General features: G+C 41.9%; 1 protein-coding gene across 1 annotated transcript in view; it reads left to right on the top strand.

Annotated features, from left to right (window-relative positions):
* The window catches only part of KCMF1 (potassium channel modulatory factor 1), a 60765-nt gene that overhangs the window by 32387 nt on the left and 11201 nt on the right, over window positions 1–17177 (top strand). Inside the window, 1 exon segment of the mRNA XM_074856924.1 lies at window positions 9417–9556. Within this exon segment, the coding sequence (XP_074713025.1) occupies window positions 9417–9556 (140 nt within the window).

Raw genomic sequence — 17177 nt, 5'->3', positions numbered from 1 at the left:
GACAGTGAGAAGTATTACCACATCTTAAAAACACCTTCCTTCCCACCCCTCTCTTCTTCCCAGGCTTAGTTTGGCTCCTGATCTCTGTATGGGGTTATGGTCAGTCCACTACTCCTTCTAAGAAGGACTCCTCACATTCTCCCCTGCTCCAGTGTGGGGTGCCTCTCATGGAAGACCAAGGACTGTCTTTCTACAACATGAGTTCTTCCCATGCGATGCAACTCCTCCCAAGCTGCTCCAGCGTGGGTCCCTCCCACATGTTGCAGTCTTCCCAGCGCTGAACTACAACAGTGGGGGCTTCCCACAGAGTCCTAACCTTCGTTGGACACAGTCAGCTGCTCTGGTGTGGGGTCTTGCATAGGCTGCAGGTTGGCATCTGCCACTGGTGACCTCTGCGGACTGCAAGGGCACAGCCTGCCCTCTCACCACCGGCTGCCGGGGAGTGTCTGCTCTGGTGCACTGCTGCCCCCCCCTCCCGCCTTGCTAAAAAAAACCTATTTGCGTAGGTTTCTCCTTCACAAGTCCAACTCCTCCTCCCATGTTCTCCTTTTTAAATATGTTATCACAGAGGTGCAGCCACCATCACTAATTGGCTCAGCCTTGGCCCAGAGGCAGATCCAACTTGGAGCTGAGGGAGCTTCGCAAAGTTTCTCACAGGGGGCCACTGCTGTAGCCCCCTCCTCAGCTACCAAAAACCCCTGCTGCACAGAGAAACCCAACACACATTTTTTTGCCTCAGTGAAAATTCTGATCAGTTTTTAGGATTCCTAGGTACTGTAGTAATGTCGCAGATTGTGTTGCAGGAAGATGGACTTCTTCAGGTGCTCTGAAGGAGCTTTTTGTTGTCATCTTGATATTTTTTTGATCATTCCTCCCACCCTTCCTCAAGACTTGGACTAGTATAGGAGCCCATATGAGAACACCGAAAACAAAAGCCCTGGTGATTCTGGCTATGCATGTATTCACTCTTGTGCCATCTGGTTGGTATATTTGTCTTTCAGGAGTCAGTGTATGACCTAGTATTAATTTTGAAACAAGATGGGATCCAGAGCAATGGCAGTGTTACTGTTCTTCAGTCCCCACAAGAGACACTGGAAAAAACTTTCACACACACCAAGAGTGATATGCTGCAGTAAGAGGGACAGAGCTTAAAATAAAATGCAAAGTCTCATATGTAGTGACAAGTGGCCTTTAAAGCACAAATCCAATTAGATTATTTCTGAGGGGTCAAATAGTAGAATTGGAATAGGCCTGTGTAAAGAACAGGAATATGCTTACCAGGCAGTCGTCGTACTTTTGTTCCTTCTGTAGGACAATTTCTCAGGACAATGGAGAAGTTCAGAGCAAACTTTCCGGTTTTCTTTCTCCTGAAAAAGAATCCTAAGCTGTTAGGATGCTTTATGATTTTAAGCATGTGGCTTGCACATTACCCCCACCCTGCAGGTTGTACTGCAAAGAAAGTAATACAAATTGTTAGTAGAAGTCTCTGCCAAAATCATATAGTGTTACTTTTATTAAAGTACAGAACAAGTGTACCTTCACTTGTCAGTTCAGGTCCTTATGTGACAGAAGATCCTGCCACCTTTTGTGCCTAAGCCTTAGGCAAAGGAAGCTACTTAAGTAATGGTTTCCTTGATAATGCGTAGTGTGAGGTCTGACTGGATTCACCAGAATTCAGCTTGAGGGTTTTGTGATATTTTTTTTTTAACTGCTAGAACAAGATCTGTCTGGTAACTGCATACCTTGATAAGTCAGAGCATCATAGAATAGTCTAGCTTGTTTGGAAGGGGACACCAGAGATCATCTGATCCTGCTTCCAACAGAAGATTGGAACATAAGTTGGGCTATCCCATCAAGTCAAGTCTAGTGTTTCCATCAAGGGACACTTCACCACTTCTGGTGAACCCTAGATCCTCTCCATTCTATTTCAATATATGTCTTGAATTGGAGAGAACAAAATTGAACCCTGTGTTGCTGGTGTTGCTTAGGAAGTGTCAAGTAACATGGGATATCACATCCCTTAATCTGATGGTTGTTTTCTTATAGATTTAGCCCAGGTCATTGTTTGCTTTCAGTGACGCAGGGGCTCACTGCTGGCTCATGTTTGTCTTGCTGTCCACAGGGATCAATTGGTCCTTTTCAGCAGAGCTGCTTCCCAGCTGGTTGACCCTGCCTTTGAGCAGCACCTGCAGTTTTGGCACTGCTCAGTACTGGCAGATGGGCTGCAAATTCTCCCTCATCTTCAATAGCATCTGTGCTCATTCACAGCTTCACCATGTGGTTCTTACTGTTGGGAAGCAGCAAGACCAGGACTACTCTTCAAGGAATAACAAACTAGGAGCTGAGGGTGACCACAGCACAGGCAGGGGCAGTGTCCTCACTTGACAGTGTGCAGGGCAGGGTTGGTAACAGGAGTGGGTCTAGTTGACAGTCCCAGACAAAGCAAGTATAACAAGTCAGCTCTGGGGTTCATGAAACCCATCCAAGGCAGGGAGAGGGCAGGGTGCAGCTACAGCATAGTTCATGGCCAGATGGTGAGACCTTAGATGTAGCCCATAGGTAGAGGGTGTGTGTGGAGGTCTGCTTTGAGGCTGGTCAAGGCAGCTAAGGCCTGTTGGGGAAACAAAACATCTGGCTCTCTGAATACCTGCATGTAATCATTGTTAGCCCTGCCAACGCATTTCTCACAATGAAACAGCTCAGTGCTTTGTGGCTATGAGGTTGAATGCTGAAATTGGTGGCTGATGAAACTGCATGAAGAAAAATGGAGGCTGTGCTGTTCTTCCTGCTAGACATAGCTGTACTGGAAACTTGCTGGAAGATTGAAATAGTGATGTTCTGGTTGGAAGGAATGAGCAGCAGTTTACAGATTAAAACAAGCTGTCATTTTACTCCAGTGGACGTGGCTCTTGCACTGCCTTTGTGGTGGAAGGGAAGAGTTCCAAGTGAGGCGGGTAAGGTGGGTAGAGATCACACCTGTTGAGAGTAGATCCCTCCAGTCTGTAAAACAGGACAACATTGGTTGAGTAACAGAATATTAGTGTCTAGTTGAATATTACAGCTGTATCACTGTGTATCTTTGTTTCATAGGATAATTCTGGTTGGAAGGAATTTCTGGGGTCTTTTGGTCCAACCTTCTGCTCTAAGCTGTGAGGTCAGACCTGGTTAGTCAGGTCTTTGCCTACTTAGGTCTTGAAAACCTCCAGGAGTGGAGATGGCACAGGGCCTGTTTGGGTATCCTGTTCCACTGTCTGTCTACATGGGGAAAACGTTTTTCGTGATATCCTCTTGTCTTCCCGTACTGCAGCACTGTGAAGAGTCTGGCTGTGTCTCCTTGATCCTGTTTCTGTAGGTATGGGGGCAGCTGTTAGGTGACCCAAGCTGTCCGCTCCAGGCGGAACCAGTCCTGGCCCTGCACCCTCTCCTTGCAGGGTGAGTACCCCAGCCCTGCCATCTTAATAGCTTTCTGCTGAACTCACTTCAATTTGACGTCTCCCCTGTACTAGGAGGCCTCAAACAAGGTGCAGTGCCTGCATGAGTCTGGGTGCTGAGCCGAAGGGATCACCCCTACTCATATTGCTCTAGGCACATGACTGGCCCCTGCTCATCTTGCTGCCCATCCTGCACCCAGCAGCACCTCCTCAGAGCTGCTCCCTGGCCCTGCTGGCATCCTGCCTGCCTGATGCAGGGCTGGGCTGAATTTTGTAAGCTTGCTGTTGGCTGGCCCATTTCTTTATGCAAATATTTATAAGTTGAAGGTAGGTAAGCATTATTTCTAAGTTTATAGCAGAATATCTAGCAGGTTTTAGAATGTTTTTCTGTTCAGAAAACCTGCAGCAAAACAGAAAAGCAGTTTAAACAGTAATACTGTTTTGAATAGTATGACTCCTTGATGAGTGATACAGGAAAATACATACTTTATAAGATGTGGTGTGTTGCCACCATTTGGTTTCTTCAAACATTAAAAAAAATTTCAAATACACTACAACTTTTATAATACCAACATTTTTATCTATATGTTTATATCCAATTGGAATTACTTACATGAAGAAAAGTGAAACTAAAATTCCTAACTGCTGTGTCCCCTTGTAAAGAAATATGTCTTAACAGAAAGCAAGGACAAGCTGTTATAAAATGTAGCCCTAAATCATCTTGAAAAATTGATTTTTTTTTTTAATCTAAGGAATCCTACTGTTCTTCTGTCTCATTACTAACCTCCTGCCAAGTTTAAGAATGTGTTAATTAGATTTAAATGTTAAGTACAAGTAGTCTGTAGCTATAGATGGATAATAAAGCAAAACTGCTCATATTTTTGGTTTAGTTTTCACATTAAATTTGGTTGTGTTTTTTGTTTTTTCCAGGAAAAGCTATGGTGTCTAAACACAGTTGAATTTGAAATCTTAGCTTCATAAACTGTTGTTGAGTCCTCTTTAGACAGTATTCTGATCCTTTTACTCCTTTGTAGTCTACTTCTAATTGATAAGCAGTGTGGGGTAATGAATCCTCTCCTAGAGGGATGTGATTTAGTCTGGTTTTCTTTTTCACTAAGCAACATTGTCTTCCTAGCCACTTTGAAGAGTGCTTCAGAGGTTGAGAGGAGTTTGAAGAGGTATGAACTACCTGATTTTGTGTAGGAAGGTATTTAGAAAGAAACAAAATAATTAACTGAAAGATTTCTTTATGGCCAGAAGGGATAATTCTTTGATCATGGGCCAGTTGTATCATAACAGTAATAAAAGTGTAAATGAAAACAGTAATATAATTGTAGGTTGCTTTGCTTCTGCAGCCATGCCAAATTCTAATTTTTTTCCATACTACCTCTAATTGTTACGGTCTTTCTTAGCAAATGAGCCTTTAATAGTCAGTAACATGACTGTTAATAATTTTTAGGATTTTTGATGTACTTGTAAAATTGAAACAGGTGGAGAAATATCCATTCAAGTAACTTCAATGCTAAAACTAGACACAGAGATTCATGGTATCACTTAATTACCAACCTCTTTTTTTTTTTTGTATAGTCTTAAAGAAAACTTACTTGGTGACCTGTATTTTAGATCAGAAAAGAGATAGATTTTGATTGTAAGAGGGGGAGAGAGATTAAAGTTCAGGAGCAAAAAAGGAAGTATAAACTTTCAAAGGAAAAATTTGGATTTGCCAATGACTGATTTCGGTTCTGACAGGTGCATTTTTAATTTTTTTTTCCAGATGAAGGCATACTTATTTGACATATGCATGTAAGTTTGCTGTGTATTATGAGAAAGATGTGGGAGGAGGTATGAGTGGGAGAACATGCAAGAGTATAATCAGGACACTAGAAAGAACTGAGATTTTTATTTTTTAATTAATAAATGGCTTGTTTCATGTCCTCTAAAAGCAAGGATTAGAAACACAGGATTTGACAGTACTTGTCAAATTTCTCCCATCTGTGATAGGACAGTATGTACTGCTGGAATTCTTGAAATCTGGACTGACATAACATATCTAAGGAAAAGATATTTTCACCTGCATATTAATTTATTTACCACTCACCTCAGACTGGGTGTGGCCCTGTGCCCTTTGAGCTGGGAAGTTGGAGTTGGTACTTCTACCTTACTTGAAAATACTTGTATTCATGAAGTAGTGGGGTTTATAGGTAGAGGTTTTTAGACAATTTGATAATTTTGAGATATTTTTAGGTAGTAGATGCAAAAGTTACTCTTATATGCAAATCCTCTAAAGAATAAGATGTTGAGCCCCTTTTTCATTAGCCTTGCCCCTTTGAGTCATCTTTTGTTTTATCCCAATCAGTATATAACATGCCAGGACTTGGAAATTTTCCAGAAACGAGTCTGCTCAGCTAGAGTCCTCAAATGAAAATTTGACTTGGTTTTGTTGCATGTATGTGTGTATGTTTGCAGTGATGGAGAATTTCAGTTTCCAATCAGTAAATAGGTATTTAATCATCAACATGAGGGTCATACCAAAGCTTGAGGGGAAATTAGAGGATCAGCTGAACAAACTGTCATTAGTTTTTGATGTGTTTGCGGCTGACATTTTTGCTGTTCCCACAGGTATGCAGAATTTTTTTGCACAAGTTCTTGTTATTATGTTTCAGAGAATAATACAGTGTTTCTATGGCTGTTTGAGGCAGATTAAATGCAGTTAAATTTGGAATTCTTCTTAACTGTTCAGTTCGGAAGTTTGGCCATATTTCTAAGCTTTGGCTCTGTTATATCTTTAGGACACTGAAAAAGTGAGAACTGAAGTTTGCATTTCCTCTCTGCAATGATACTGTAGAAGTAAGAAAGCTTTTTGAATCTGTAACAACTTGTGTAATGAGCTGCCTTAGTTAGAATTTTTCTTCATGTAGTTGCAAGGAGGATTCTTTCATCTGTCTTCATTGGAGCATTTTGCATTTATCTGTTCTAGTCAACCATCATTTTGAATCTTTTGCCTTACAGATATATTTTTCTGAAAGAATATTTGTTCCAGAGTCTGTATGGCTGATCCATTCAGCGACTGTTTTAGTGACTGCTTAAGAACATTATCCCATGTAAACCTTGTTCGTGCTTTCCTCATTTGAAACCCTGACATGTGTAAGTTTGTCATATTTGAGTATGCTGCAGCGTATTGGTAATTTTTTTTACCCACACTCAGGTTTTTGACTACATCAGAATGGCAGTCTGAGTGTGATTCTTGGAGGAACTTTCAGAGGAGTACTTAGTGAAATATGTACTGAAGTGGTACTGCTTAAGAGCTCCAAAACCTTGAAGTTCTGTGAATTGTGTATACCTCCTGTGTGTTGTATCTGAAACAGTCTCCATAATACCTCAAACTTGGAGCAGGTTAATTTTCATGTAGGTCTTTATTGTATATCATGTAAATAAGAAGAGAATGGAAGACTTGGAAACTCCTGAAAAATGTGTGTCCTGTAACTTTAGAGAAGCTGTTCAAGTCAAAAGGTAGTTGTGCATGTAAGTAAATCTAATTGGTTCATCCTTGTAGCGTGATGTTGCTTAACACCTGTACATAGAGACTGTCAGAGTTCTGAATGCTAATGGTGTAATCCTGCCTCAGACCCAGTTTTTCTGGTCACCTGCTGGAGTAATTGTAGCACCAATCTACTCATATAGAATAGACACAAGCTTGCTGTAAGTAATGGATGAGAACTACAGATAGTTTTAAAAGCTTTGACATGGGGGAATTTGCTGTTGTTCCTGTTTTTGATCATTCAGAACACACTCTAAAGGTGATTGATACTTAAGTTATAAACCAAACAAGCAGATTGAAGAGTTTGTGAGAGGCTTTTTTCCAATCCGGCAGTATTTTCATCTTCAGTTGAATATGGTATATTTAAATGTTGGCCAGCAACCTCTCCTGGAAATGTGGGAAGATAGACCTTCCTCTCCAAGCTTCACTGGTTCTTGTCATGGATTTATAGGGGATCAGGTAAGGACAGATGCTTTGAATTAAGACATATCACATGTCTTGTTGTTAGGATGCCAGCTGAATGCCTGACAACCTGTCAAGGAATTGTCCATTGTTCCTGTGTTGGGTGACTCAGCTGCAGTCAGAACTGAGTCCTGATACGTGTTGTGCAAGGACCTTTGGGATTTCCCTTTAATAATGATTCCAGGCAGCTGTTTGTCAATACTATTTAGACAACTTTCAGGTAGCAGGGTGGGGGTGCTAATCCTTTGGACATGTCTTCCAGTTTACATTCATGCTGACTTTTGGTCTGTATAGTTCTGTTTCAATCATATCTGATATGCAATTCCATTCTCTAATGAAAAGTTACTTCTGTGCCTTATTGTATAAAACTTTTAATGGAATATCAAATGCTGCCTTGGAGAACTAAGACTTAATTGGCTGGGAACTTTTTACTTTGGATAGTTGGACATAATGTTTTCCTCATATATGTGAATAAATGAACCAAAGATTTAGAATAGTGCTCAAGCTTAATGTGATAGTTAATTTGATGAACCAGTTAAAATGCGCAGTGTGTCAGGTAGTGTTTCTTCTTTGGCAAGACTGTCTGTCTACTTGGACATTTCTTACCATGCCTGTTAAAGGGTTATCTTTCTCTCATCCTCCAGCATTTAACTTCTCTGGAAGCAGTTTCAAAATAAGGTGTACAGGGACTACTGAACATAAACTTTAATCTGCAGTGTATTCAATCTTGTTCTCTATCTTTAACTCTGCATATTAGTATGTTACTAAGAAAGTAATTTCCTGTATTAGTCTTGTAGTATTAGGTTTCAAAACCTAGTTATGTGTAAAATACTATCTGTTAATATGGGGCATTATAGATATGTACATTTTTAGCTTAAACATCATTTTTTGTAAAGCTGCAGAAACAATAATGTTGTTCTGCTCTTCCTAGTCATGTCCTAAAGAGTGGTCAGTAGCAGATATCATAAATCTTAGGAAGCTGTAACTTAAGCCATCAGAAGGACATACTCCTAATACATTGGATAGATTGATACTGCCTTGTGGTGCAGAACATGAGTTCTAGTATCTGTTCAGACTTGTCCAATTTTTATTTTATATCAGAACATTCATAATTCTATGAAAATATTTTCTCTAGGACTTACTACAAGTGACTGAAAAATGTCAGTGAAAAGATTTTTAAATTACTTGCTGGAGAAAATCACACTTTTTAGCTTGATGTGAATGTGAAGTTTATTTGTCATTTCCTGTTGAATACATAATACCTGCAGAGGATGAGAGAGAGAAGCATTCTTTTCTTTTCTTGCATGGTTTGATAAATTTTCATGTAAAGTGTGGGGAACTTCTATGTTAGCAACTTAAAAGTGCCTGCTTTTCATCAGTAGTGCAAAAGTGCTTAAATTCAATACAACTTAAAGTTGTTACTATTGTGTAACAGATAATCAGATTCCTTTTTCACTATCAGTCTTTTATATTATATATTTGAGACATTTCTAACACTGCTTATTGTAAAGTAGTGGTTCAGCTATGGCATAAATATTGACATATGGTATCATGGAGGACTTTTAAATTTTAATCTAAATTTTTGAGGTACTATTGAGAGTTCAGCTTTTGAAAACTCATCTTATGACTGAAAAATACCATAGGTGACCCTGTATGTGGGATAAGAAGGGTGAAGGAAAAGCGAAGATTTGGCAATATCAGCATCATTATCATAGGAGTTTTTGCTCCTAATGAATATTAGAAAACTGTTATATTTGCTAATGAAAATGAAATGTAGTCTGTCTGTTTTTTGTAATCAGTAATTGAACACTTCTGGAATATCAGCCTATGACCTTTATGCAAGATTAAAATAGCCATTTCAGTTAAAAGCAGATTAATTGGGCAGTGGTTACATGGAAGTACACTTACAAACAGAGGTTTACATGAAAAAAATAAATTATGCTACTGCTTTGAAGTAACCTCTATTTAAACACTTTCTGTTTCAGATTTGTACTATGGTGGAGAAGCTTTCTCTGTAGAGCAGCCACAGTCTTTTACTTGTCCTTATTGTGGGAAAATGGGTTATACGGAAACATCTCTTCAAGAACATGTTACTTCTGAGCATGCAGAAACATCAACAGAAGTGGTAAGAAGTTTCAGAACTGGATTTCAGTTGTGGTGGAAATACATTAAGAAGAGTCTCTCTTCTGGAAAATTGGTACCCTCCTGTTCTTGTTCTTTTTTTTTTTTGAAGCATGAGTTCATTTAAATGCTTTGTAAGAAGACATACTACATTTGACAGTGACATTAAAATTCTGTGTTTCATGGGTATTGTAATATAATGAGCTTGCTTTCTTCTTTTATGGTTGCTGTTTGGTTGTCCAGATGTAAAAGCTGCCATGTTTAGGAGCTTATTATCCTGTAAGACAAAATTTAGAGTGTTTTCATGGTTATTCTGTATATCTGTGTCTCCCTTTTCACAACCAGTATGTAATTGTCCTGGAAGCTCATAGCTGTGACAGTTTTTTGTAACAGAGAGAAGAAGACATACAGACAGTTTCGTGTGTTTTCAGATAGCTTTTGTGATGGACCTGGTATATCTATGCAGTGAAAGCTGTCATTCTTTTGAAACTATTGTTAAAGCAGGGTTTTTCCCCCATCCTTAACCATTAGGACACTTGACATAGTTAAAACCACACTTAAACAAGTGTCAACAGAAATACTTTAATCTGAGATGTTAGCTCCTGGTTGTCTTTTGGAGTAGAAGAAACTAGGTTATCAGAATGACATCCAGGGTACTCTTGTCTGGTTAATTGCTGTACCATAGATTCCTAGAAAAATGTGAATGCTTGAAGTTGATTACACATTACTAATATATTGTAAAGAAATTACCTATAAAGAGGTTTTTCTTGTGGTTCAAGTCCAGAGGGCAACTGCTCAGCTGCTTGCTCACTCCTTTCCCCTTCAGGGATGGGGAACAGAAAATAAAACAAAATGCTCAGATTCAGACAAGGACAGGGAGACATGACTCACCCATTATGGTCACAGGCAAAAGACAGACTCAATTGGGGGAGAAAAAAAGAACATCAATTTAATTTGAACACACCACCACCAATTTACCAATTGAAAAGAGTAGGACAGTGAGAAATACAACCACATCTTAAACACCTTCACCCCCACCCCTTTCTTCTTCCCAGGCTCAGCTTTGCTCCTGCTTTCTCTACCTCCTCCCCTCCAGCGGTGCAGGGGGTCAGGGAATGGGAGTTGCAGTCAATTCATTACCCGTTGTCTCTGCTGCTCCTTCCTCCTCAGCGGGAGAACTCTTAACGCTCTTCCTCTTCTCCAGTGTGGGGTCTTCCATCATGGGAGACAATCCTCTACAAACTTTCTCTGATGTGAGTCCTTCCCATAGGCTGCAGCTCTCCAATGTGGGTCCCTACTGTGGACTCCAGTCCTCCCAGCAACAGACTGCTCCAACACGGGCTTCCCTCAGAGTCCCAGCCTTCCTTACATGCAGCTACCTGCTCTGGTGTGGGATCCTCCATGGGTTGCAGGTGGGCATCTGCTCCACTGTGGACCTCCATGGGCTGCAGAGGTACAGCCTGCCCTCTCACCACAGGCTGCAGGGGAAACTGTGCTTGGGTGCACCTCTCCACTCCCCACTCCTTTCTTCCACTGACCTTGATGTTTGCATAGGTATCTCCCTCACAACTCCTCCTCTCAGGTTCCCCTTTTTAAATATGTTACCATAGCGGCTTGGCCTTGGCCAGAGGCAGATCTGACTTGGAGCTGGGGGAACTTGAAGAAGCTTCTCACAGGAGCCACCTCTGTAGCCCCCTCTCCCAGTACCAAAACCCTGCCACACCCAAACCCAACATAGTTCTCTATTCTGATCTTCTAGTTTGCTTAAATTCCAAGGAATTCGGTGGAAGAAAATTAACCTTTCCAAGCCTATTAAGGATCTTGTGCGAAGGAGTGATAGTGGAGGTGCTTGTCTATGTTTTTGAGACTCAAAGGTGTTCTGGTCTTTCTTAAACATATGAAGTGAAATAGCTTACTTCACAATCAGTTGCAGTGTAGGATCATAATTTAACTTAGCGACACATTGCAATTTTTATAATCTCGATGAGTTTTTCTTTAACTTTGCAGCTTTCAAACATGGTGTCAACCGTTGAAAATTCCATGTTTGGATGACTTTCTTTGGTGGCTTGGTATTGCAGTTCTGACTTATACCGCTTGATGTCAGTGATATGTTCCTGACACACAATGTTAAGATTCTAGGTTTTAAAATTTGACACATCCTTGTTTGCAGCTGTGACTTCTAGAACTCAGTACATAAAGCCTAAATTTGTGATTCTAGACACCTGCTACTCCACTGGTTCCTGAAAGAGTTGTATGTGTACAAAAAAAAATTACTTCCTTTTTGTGAGTCAGTCTGCAACATTGTTATACCTTTGTTCCAAACAGTGATAATCCTTGAGTATGATTGTGAATGTTTGTGCTAAGTTTTGAATCTAGCTTTTGTGATAAATGTTTAGTGTGTATTCACATAAAACTGCTTGGATACTGCAGTCTAGTAATGTAGCCTTTCACTGTCTACAGTAAAAGAGGAACATATTACGGATTCTAAATGTTTGTGGTCTTTGGCTTTCAAGCAATTATTTCTGTTTAGATGCTGAGCTTGTAGACCTCTTAGTATCTCTGTCCATCCAAAGATGTGGTTTATTTTAGATATTTATTTTTAGATCTTTAAGGGAAGTTTACAGGGACAGAATCACTTTTGTTTTATAGCCCCCACACCACCCCACTCCCTGTTTTTCAAAGAATGAGTCAAAGAATTTTTCATCCCTTAAATTTTGCCATTTTATGTTCGCAGTGTCACAGAGAAGACATTTACTTTCTGATTATTTTTCTCAGGTATTTGGCATTACACCACTTTGGCAGTACACCGCTATTAGGTACTTGTGGGCAGGAATCACACTGACTGATGTTGGAAGGGACCTCTGGCAGTCATCTTGTCCAGCCCCTGCTCCAGCAGGGCCATCTACAGCTGGTTGCCCAGGACCATGTCCAGATAGCTTTTTAATATCTCTGAGGATAGACACTCCACAGATTCTCTGGGCAACCTGTACCAGTGTTCAGTCAATCTCACAGTGAAAAAGTGTTTCCTGATATTCCTGAGGAACCTCCTGTGTCTGAATTTGTCCACTGCCTCTGGTCCTGTCACTGGGCACCACTGAAGAGAACCTGGCTCTGTCCTCTTTTCACTCTCCCTTCAGGTATTTATGTACATTCATAAGATTCCCCCCTCCGAACCTGCTCTTCTCTAGGCTGAACAGTCTGTGTTTTCTCAGCCTTTCCTTATAGGAGAGATGCTCCAGTCCCATAATCGTCTTTGTAGCCCTTTGCTGGACTCTCTCCAGTATGCGCATGTCTCTCCTGTACATGAAACTCAGAACTGGGTACAGTACTCCAGGTGTGGCCTCACCAGTGCTGGATAGAGGCAAAGGTTCACCACCTTGACCTGCTGGCAGTGCTCTTCCTAATGCAGCCTAGGACACCATTAGCTTTCTTTGCTACAGGGGCACATTGCTGGTTCATGGTTCACCAGTACCCCCAGGTCCTTTTCTGCAAAGCTGCTTTCCAGCTGAGTGGCCTCCAGTGTGTGCTGGTGCATGGAGTTGTTCCTCCCCAGGTATAGGACTTTGCACTTCTTCCTGTTGAACTTCATGAGCTTCCTCTTGTCCCATTCTCCAGCCTTATGAGGTCCCTCTGAATGGCAGCATGGCTCTGGCCTATCAGCTACTCCTCCCAGTTTTGTCATTAGCAAAATTCCCACTGATAACCACCCTCTGAGCCCAGCCGTTAAGCCAGTTTTTACTCCACCTCACTGTCTGCTTATCCAGCCTGTGCATCAACAGCTTGTCTATGAGGTGCCTATGGGAGATAGTGTCAAAGGCCTTACTGGAGTTCAGGCAGGCAATATCCACTGCTCTCCAGTCACCTACCAGGCCATCCACTTCCTCACAGAAGTCTGTTAAGTTGTCAAGCATGACTTCCCTTGTGTGAAGCCACACTGACTACTCTTGATTTTCTTGTCTTCAATGTGTCTGGAAATGGTGTCCAGGATTAGCGGCTCCATCACCTTCCCAGGGATTGAGGTGAGCTGACCAGCCTGTAGTTTTCCTCAGGTCCTCCTTCTTGCTCTTTAAGATAGGAGTGACATTTGCTTTACTCCTCACCCAGTTGCCATGATTGATCAAAGATTATTGAGAGCAGCCTCACAATGGCATCTTCCAGTTCCCTCAGCACTTGTGGGTGTATCCAATCACAGCCCATGGACTTAAAGTATGTCCAGTTCCCTTAAGTATTCTCTAACCTAATCCTCTTCCACCAGGGGAATTTCTTCCTTGCTCCAGACTTTTTCCCTGGTCTCTGTGGCCTAGAATTCCTGAAGGCTGGTCTTGTGAGTGAAGACTGATGCAAAGGAGGCATTCAGTACTTCAACCTCATCTGTGTCCTGTGTAACCAGGTCCCCCATCTTTTGCGCTATGGGCCCAATAATTTCCTTAGCCATCTTTTTGTTGCCTGTGTACTTCTAGGAGCCCTTCTTGTTGCCTTTGACATTGCTCACTGGTTTCAATTACATTTGGGCTTTAGCTTTCCTTACTTTGTCCTGGGATGCTCAGATAATGTTTCTGTATTCCTCCAAGGTTACCTAGGAGGGTAACCTCTATATGCTTCCTTTTTGTGTTTGAGTTTGGCCAGGAGAATCTTGTTCATCCATGTAAGCCTCCTGACACTTTTGCCTGACTTCATATTCACTGGGATGGAGCACTCTTGAGCTTGGAGGGGATGATCCTTGAATATTAACAAGCTTTCTTGGAGCCCCTCTACCCTCAAGGGCCTTATGCCCTGGGACTCCTCCAAGCATGTATTTGAAGAGGCCAAACCCTGCTCTTCTGAAGTCCAGGGTTGTGAGCTTGTTTTCATCTTCTTCCTCCCTGCCCTCAGGATCCTGAACTCCATCGTCTTGATGTCACTGCAGCTAAGGCTGCCTTTGACCTTCACATCCCAAATGAGTCCCTCCTTGTTGGTGACTATGAAGTCCAGCAGAGCACCTTGCCTCATTGGCTCTGTCACTTGGAGGAGGAAGTTATCTATCATCAGTGCAGTCCAGGAACCTCCTGGATTGCTGTCATGCAGTGTTGTCCTTCCACGAGTTACTGGGATGGTTGAGTCCCCTGCGAGGACCAGGACCTGCAAGTGTGAGGCAGCTCCTATATGTCTGTAGAGGGCTTGATCCATTTGTTCTTCCTGGTCAGGTGGCCTATAGTAGACACCCAACTATAATGCCACCTTTGCCTGTCCTCTCTTTAATCCCAAGCCATAAACTGTCCATCAGCACTTCTTCCAACCCTGGGAGAGCTTTATGCACTCCAGCTTCTCTTGCATAAAGGGCAAGTCACCCTTCCTCTTCTAAAGAGACCTCTTCCTCTCCTTTCTAAAGAGTCCATATAACTCTGTTGCACACTCCAGTCATGGGAGAAATCCCACCATGTCTCTGCAATCCCAAGGAGGCTGTAGCTCTGCAACTGCATGCAAATCTCTTTAACTTGTGGTTATTCCCCATGCTGTATGCATTAGTATACAGGACTTTGGAGAGGCACCACAGCCTAGTTGAGGTCTCAGAGAGGAAGTCCAGGACGAGAGTTTGATGATATTTCCTCAAAGGTGATTGTTTTAATTCTGGGTACTTTAATTGAAAATCACACTGGTGTCTATGGGAGTAGTCATAAATTTTGATACATTAAGTCTCTAAGATTACACACTATAAAGAATAAATCATATGATTTTGGTGACTACTAAAACCTCAGTAATTACCAGTATTTCTTCACCAGTGCTGGTCACACTATTTCTAATACAGGCTAGGATGCAATTGGCTTTCTTGGCCACCTGGGCACACTGCTGGCTCATGTTCAGCTGCTTGTCAGTTAGAACCCCCAGATCCTTCTCTTCCAGACAGCTCTCCAGCCACACCTCCCCAAGCCTGTAGCAATGCATGGGGTTGTTGTGGCCCAAGTGCAGGACCTGACACTTGGCCTTTGTTGAAGCTCATCCTGTTGACGTTGGCCCACCGATCCAATCTATCCAAGTCTCTCTGTAGAGCCTCCCTATCCTCATGCAGATCGACACTCCCACTTAACTTGGTGTCAACTGCGAATTTACTGATGATACACTCTTATGTCCTTATCAAGATCATCAATAAATATGTTGAACAGAAATGGTCCCAACACCGAGCCCTGAGGAACACCACTTGTGACTGGCCACCAGCTGGATTTAGCTCCATTGACCACCACTCTCTGGGACCGTCCATCCAGCCAGTGCTTGACCCAGCAGACCATTCGCTCATCCAGGCCATGAGCAGCCAGTTTTTCTTTGAGAATTCTATGGGGAACTGTGTCGAATGCTTTTCGAAAATCCAGGTAGACAATATCCACAGCTTTCCCCTCGTCCAATAGTTGGGTCATCTTGTCATAGAAGGAGATCAGGTTTGTCAGGCAGGACCTGCCTTTCATAACCCCTGTTGACTAGGTCTGATCCCCTGGTTGTCCATTATATGACTTGTAATAGCACTCAAGATGATCTGTTCCATGGCCTTCTCTGGTACTGAGGTCAGACTGACAGGTCTATAGTTTCCTCAATCCTCCCTTCTGCCTCTCTTGTAGATGGGTGTCACATTTGCCACCCTCCAGTCCAGTGGGACCTCCCCAGTTAGCCATGACTTCAGGTAAATCATGGAAAGCGACTTAGCGAGCACATCTGCCAACTCTTTCAGCACCCTTGGGTGTAACCCATCCGGTCCCACAGACTTGTGTGCATCCAAGTGGTGTAGCAGGTCTCTGACCACTTCCTCTTTAATTGTGCTGACCTCATTCTGCTTCCCCTCCCCATCTCCTAGCTCATGAGGCTAGGTGCCCAGGGAACAGCCAGTTCTACTGCTAGATAAGATGTCATCTCTGAATCTCATTTCAGAACAGACACAAATTTTCTATTGTTGCATTGTACTGCAGCCACTTTCTCGGGTTTTGCAAGGCAGTAGCTAGGCTCCTTGTACATGAACTGTAAGGACTAGGTTGTTGATATGTTACTGATAAAATTGAGGAGAGCTTTTCTTGCAGTAATAGACAAAAACAGACAACCTAGGACAGTCTGGTTCCTGTTTCATTCTTGAAGATTACAGTGTCTCTTGTTGAGGTTACAGAAATACTGTCATTTAAGGTGGTTACCTTGTATTTAAATAGGGAAGTAGTGGTAATATAAGCAGACTTCTGGAAACTGGCAGGTATTCTGTGAGCATGATTGACATAGGACTTTGCAGTCATCTTTCAGACGTCATTCAGGGTAACATGATTTTTTTAATATAGAAGTTCATAACTTCAGGAGAAACTTCTGATAGTGTTTTCCTCTCATCTGCACCATTTGTTCATGTGTGTTCTGTTAACAGTGATTTTTAGTTGTCATGTTTCATCTGTGACACTGCAGTCTTTGTGTTTTGCCAGAGTTTACGCTTAACAGAATTTGTGTAACAATGCTTGGGTAACTTTTCCCAGTCAGACTGTTCGTGAAATTTAGTTCATGTTTAGAATTAGGGTTAGGATGCTTGCTCTTTACAACCTTTTCTTAGCAGATTTTTTTTCTGAGGGCTGTCTCTCTTAGCAGGCACATACACGTCCTTCATAATGCCATTGTTCTGCTAACAAAAG

This window comes from Strix uralensis, chromosome Z, assembly GCF_047716275.1.
Source record: "Strix uralensis isolate ZFMK-TIS-50842 chromosome Z, bStrUra1, whole genome shotgun sequence".
NCBI classification, from domain to species: domain Eukaryota; kingdom Metazoa; phylum Chordata; class Aves; order Strigiformes; family Strigidae; genus Strix; species Strix uralensis.
Note: the sequence above shows the minus strand (reverse complement) of the source record. Positions and strands in the feature narration are given on the sequence as shown.